The following is a 4,886-nucleotide window of genomic DNA, read 5'->3' as shown; positions in this document are numbered from 1 at the left end:
GCCGCTGTGGCGCACGCGCACTGAGTTACTTAGCAACGTCGGCGCTAAACCACCCCAGCTGGGAGCCCAGCAACAACGGAGGCGCCGCGTCTCCCACCAATCAGCGCCGGCCTCGCCTTCACACGCTCCACCAATCAGCGCCGGCGCCGCAAGGAAGTTTCGAGAGCTTTCGAGGGAGGACCCCTTAACTCAAATCCATCCGCCAGATAATTTTCCTACTTTTTCCTAAGGGAGGAGACGAGTCGCCTGGAAGAGAGGGGAGCTGATTTTTTAGGGTTCTTTCTTCGGCTCTGAGGAACTTGGGGCTCAGTGGCAGGGCCTAACTGGGCCGCGGGAGGTGGGGCCGAGGGAACTACTTTCAGCAGCGTACGGACACGGCGGCTACGTAGGCAGTGATGAGTAACGCAACAGACGCCGCATAAATTTCAGCTCCGCGGAGCCGCGAGCGTTTAGAAGCGGCTGGCATTGTCGGGTGTCGGTGTCTTGGCGTCTGGGTGACTCGACGTGATTGCGTCCGGTGTCCTTGCATTCGCTAACAGGTACTGGCTGGCAGCTTTCGAGACCGAGGAGGAGTGGAGAGGGGCTCTAAGTGAGCCCAGGCTGGCGGATTCGGGGGTCGGCAGGGGCGCCTGAGGGAAAGGGGTTGGGGGAGGGGAGGGCGAGGTGACGCTGCGCTGCGGCGCCGGGCCTTTCCGGAAGAGTGGGCCTTGTTTACGTGGAGGGAGCGGGGGCGGTTGGCGCGCGCGCCGACAGACACTAACCGACGCTTAACCAATGGAGATTCCATCGCATCTGCCTCAGCGGGGGAAGGCGGAAAGGAGGTAGTCTAGTGGGGTTCCTAAAACTGTGGGGATTTTTGAATCCCAACGCGGTGAGAGGGTCCCACCTCATTTTTGTTCAAACGGCAATTTTCATCACGGAGTTTCGTGGGCTTTTTTTTTTTTTTTTTTTTTCCCTTAATCTTACGTATCTTCCTCAGGTTTTGGGAAGATTCCGGGGGGTGTGGGGGAAGACGATTTAGCGAAGGGTCTAGAGTAGTTAGGGCTCTGGATATTAACCTTTGGGGTTTTCTCCTCTTTTTTGGCCTCCCCGTTTTTAAGTTGAAGCCTTGACTAAAAATTGTATTGAGCGTCTAATTTAAGAAGGGGGGGTGTGAGCGACGTTAATGTGGTTAAAGCACTTGGAAGATGAAATTGTTAGCTTTGGAGAATTGGTTATATCTGTAGGTATTTTTTTAAGGATTCATTTATTTTAGAAGTGGGGGGGAGAGGGAGAGCGAGAATCCCAAGCAGGCTCCATGCTCCGTGCAGAGCCTGACTTGGGGCGTCCATCCCTCGGCTCTGAGATCATGACCTGAGCAGACATCAAGAGTCAGATGCTTAACCCACTGAGCCACTAGGTACCCTGGTAATATAAAGATCTTGAGATGGTGTACTAACGTTGTCTTTTTAAAATCTAGGTCAAAATGCAGATCTTCGTGAAGACCCTGACTGGCAAGACCATCACCCTGGAGGTGGAGCCCAGTGACACCATCGAAAACGTGAAGGCCAAGATCCAAGATAAAGAGGGCATCCCCCCTGACCAGCAGAGGCTCATCTTTGCAGGCAAGCAGCTGGAAGATGGCCGCACTCTTTCTGATTACAACATCCAGAAAGAGTCGACCCTGCACCTGGTCCTGCGCCTGAGGGGTGGCATGCAGATCTTCGTGAAGACCCTGACCGGCAAGACCATCACCCTGGAGGTGGAGCCCAGTGACACCATCGAAAATGTGAAGGCCAAGATCCAAGATAAAGAGGGCATCCCCCCTGACCAGCAGAGGCTCATCTTTGCAGGCAAGCAGCTGGAAGATGGCCGCACTCTTTCTGATTACAACATCCAGAAAGAGTCGACCCTGCACCTGGTCCTGCGCCTGAGGGGTGGCATGCAGATCTTCGTGAAGACCCTGACCGGCAAGACCATCACCCTGGAGGTGGAGCCCAGTGACACCATCGAAAACGTGAAGGCCAAGATCCAAGATAAAGAGGGCATCCCCCCTGACCAGCAGAGGCTCATCTTTGCAGGCAAGCAGCTGGAAGATGGCCGCACTCTTTCTGATTACAACATCCAGAAAGAGTCGACCCTACACCTGGTCCTGCGCCTGAGGGGTGGCATGCAGATCTTCGTGAAGACCCTGACCGGCAAGACCATCACCCTGGAGGTGGAGCCCAGTGACACCATCGAAAACGTGAAGGCCAAGATCCAAGATAAAGAGGGCATCCCCCCTGACCAGCAGAGGCTCATCTTTGCAGGCAAGCAGCTGGAAGACGGCCGCACTCTTTCTGATTACAACATCCAGAAAGAGTCAACTCTCCACCTGGTTCTCCGTCTGAGGGGTGGCTGTTAATTCTTCAGTCTTGAATTCATAGTGCCCAGTGATGGCATTGCTCTGCACTATAGCCATTTGCCCCAATTTAAGTTTAGAAATTACCAGTTTCAGTAACCGCTGAATCACTGGTTTTCTCAATAGCTGTTCAAAATGTTAATAAAAGTTTTGTTGCATGGTAGCATATTTGGTGTCTGTCGTGAAATTAATGTAGTGGCATGGGGACTCTTACTGGTTAAAACCTGTGTTCAGGGAAGGGACTTAACATTCAGAATGTCAGTTTCATCAACATAAGTCATTTTGGTTAAGAAAAGGGTATGTCGAATTCTGGAAAATTTGTCCTTCATTCAAGGTCATTTATGAGTTAACGATTCTGATGTAATGGGAAACCATTTCAGAGGTATTGCACAATTAAAAGTTACTGAATACGGAGGCCTAACTGAGGGAAAGCAAACTTCCCTACCTTCCCCTCAAATAGTGGTAAACTAAGGTAAGCATAGAAAGGAAATTTTGGTTGAGGCTGCTGGCTTGTGCTGCCAAGTGCTGTGATTATTGGTTGAGTGCTATCTTGCTGTCTAGTGTGTTACACTCAAGTTCTGACCATGGGTTGTGAGACCCAAATTTTTTTCTCCAGTACATGAACCCTGAGCCAAGAATGAAGTGGAGTCCTAGTCAACAGGTTTGAAGGAACTCAAAGGTTTGAGAGTATCCTGATCCAAAGCAACTTGCTGACTTTGGTCTTAAGGCAGCAAATGAAGGTGGTTCCTGAAAGTAAGCTCTGCCCAACATGGGGCTTGAACTCAAGGCTGTTGAGATCAAGTTACACGTTACACTAAACAGTATGCTAGGTACTTCTCTCCCCTGCCCCCCCCCCAGGGGGGCATTCCTGATGTTTTACAGTTGACTTGCCCAACTCTAGTTAAGCCAGGAACTCAAATCCAAGTGTCCTGCCAACTATGGGTTAGATACCTCAAGATCACGATGTTTTATTAGATTCCTTTTCAGCATGTCCTCAAACTAGTGCTTTCAAGCAGGCTATTTGCTGAATATTCAGCAGAATAAGAACAGGCCTCTTGCTACAAGTGAAGCTGGGTTTCAATTGGTCCTACTGATTTAGCTTTACATTTTTGTTAAGGAGAATGATAAAACAGCACGAGATATCTGAGACTTGATAATCTATTTTTGTGTGAGCCAGACAGCAAGCCGTTCTTAAACTTCCGTACCAATAAATACTAGGTGTATGTTTCCAATACTAAAGTTTGAAGGAGTAAGAATTCACTTGGATGGGAGGGTACCCTTTATTAACGATGTCTTAAATTCTCTACCTCTTTGCCTTTCACAATTCCTGTACTGTAACTTCTGTAAATAGCAAATGGGATTTTCAACTTTGGACAAAATTGGGAGTTGCAGTGAGTGCAATGTAAAGGGGAGAAGTTGGAAGCCCTCTTGGGTTTTCCCAAGTTAACCCTAGTAGGAAAATAAAAACTTGAGATTTCAAGTATGCTGTTAGAACATTTTTTTTTCTTTTAAGATTGATTTGACAGCATAGCAGGGAGAGAGGCAGAGGGAGAAGCCAGAAGCCTGATGTGGGACTTGATCCCAGGACTCTGGGATCATGACCCCAGCCAAAGGCAGATGCTTAACTGACTGAGCCACCCAGGCACCCATGGGAGTAAGAACATCTTAAATCACCCAGAGGTGTGTCATAAAGAAGCCGCTGTACATTATGTGTGGATAGTCCAGGTGTACATGACTGTGGCTTCCTGCATAATTTTGGGAACTCTGCCCTAGTGGTAGTTGATTTCTGCCCTAGAAATCCACTTAAACTTGAATGTAAAATACTAAGTTGGAGTACTGAACTCAGGGTTTCTTTTTAAGTTAGACACTGGGAATACTATTTAATGGACTGTTTCAGTGACTATTTCAACACCTTAGAGTGGTAATAAAATGCTTGGGCCAGAAAGGGCAAAAACAGCTATATTAAACCTTTGGAGGTGGTGATGAAAAATCCTTCCTTAGATACAAGGGAACATTTACTTCTAGATGGGAAGGATTTCACTATTGGAAAGTGACGTCCTTTTCCATTCCTGATGTTTTACAGTTGACTTGCCCAACTCTAGTTAAGCCAGGAACTCAAATCCAAGTGTCCTGCCAACTATGGGTTAGATACCTCAAGATCACGATGTTTTATTAGATTCCTTTTCAGCATGTCCTCAAACTAGTGCTTTCAAGCAGGCTATTTGCTGAATATTCAGCAGAATAAGAACAGGCCTCTTGCTACAAGTGAAGCTGGGTTTCAAAGATCAGTCTTGGTCTTTCCCACACTTTGCTTTACACTTAATAAAACCCTTGATTTGAAAACCTCGAGAATAATTTTACTGAGGGGCGCCTAGATGGCTCAGTTGTTAAGCGTCTGCCTTCGGCTCAGGTCATGGTCCCAGGGTCCTGGGATCGAGCCCCCGCATCGGGCTCCCTGCTCAGCGGGAAGCCTGCTTCTCCCTCTCCCACTTCCCCTTGCTGTGTT

The 4,886-nt window shown here is 48.3% G+C and overlaps 1 protein-coding gene across 1 annotated transcript; it reads left to right on the top strand.

Annotated features, from left to right (window-relative positions):
- Positions 1-380: 380 nt before the first annotated feature.
- UBB (ubiquitin B) lies at positions 381-2,548 on the top strand. The gene is made up of 2 exons (XM_036094628.2): positions 381-539; positions 1,460-2,548. Exon 2 carries the CDS (start codon positions 1,466-1,468, stop codon positions 2,381-2,383), a length of 918 nt encoding a protein of 305 aa, XP_035950521.1. The 5' UTR covers positions 381-539; positions 1,460-1,465; the 3' UTR covers positions 2,384-2,548.
- The last annotated feature ends 2,338 nt before the right edge of the window (positions 2,549-4,886 follow it).

This window comes from Halichoerus grypus, chromosome 2 (genome assembly GCF_964656455.1).
Source record: "Halichoerus grypus chromosome 2, mHalGry1.hap1.1, whole genome shotgun sequence".
NCBI lineage: Eukaryota > Metazoa > Chordata > Mammalia > Carnivora > Phocidae > Halichoerus > Halichoerus grypus.
Note: the sequence above shows the minus strand (reverse complement) of the source record. Positions and strands in the feature narration are given on the sequence as shown.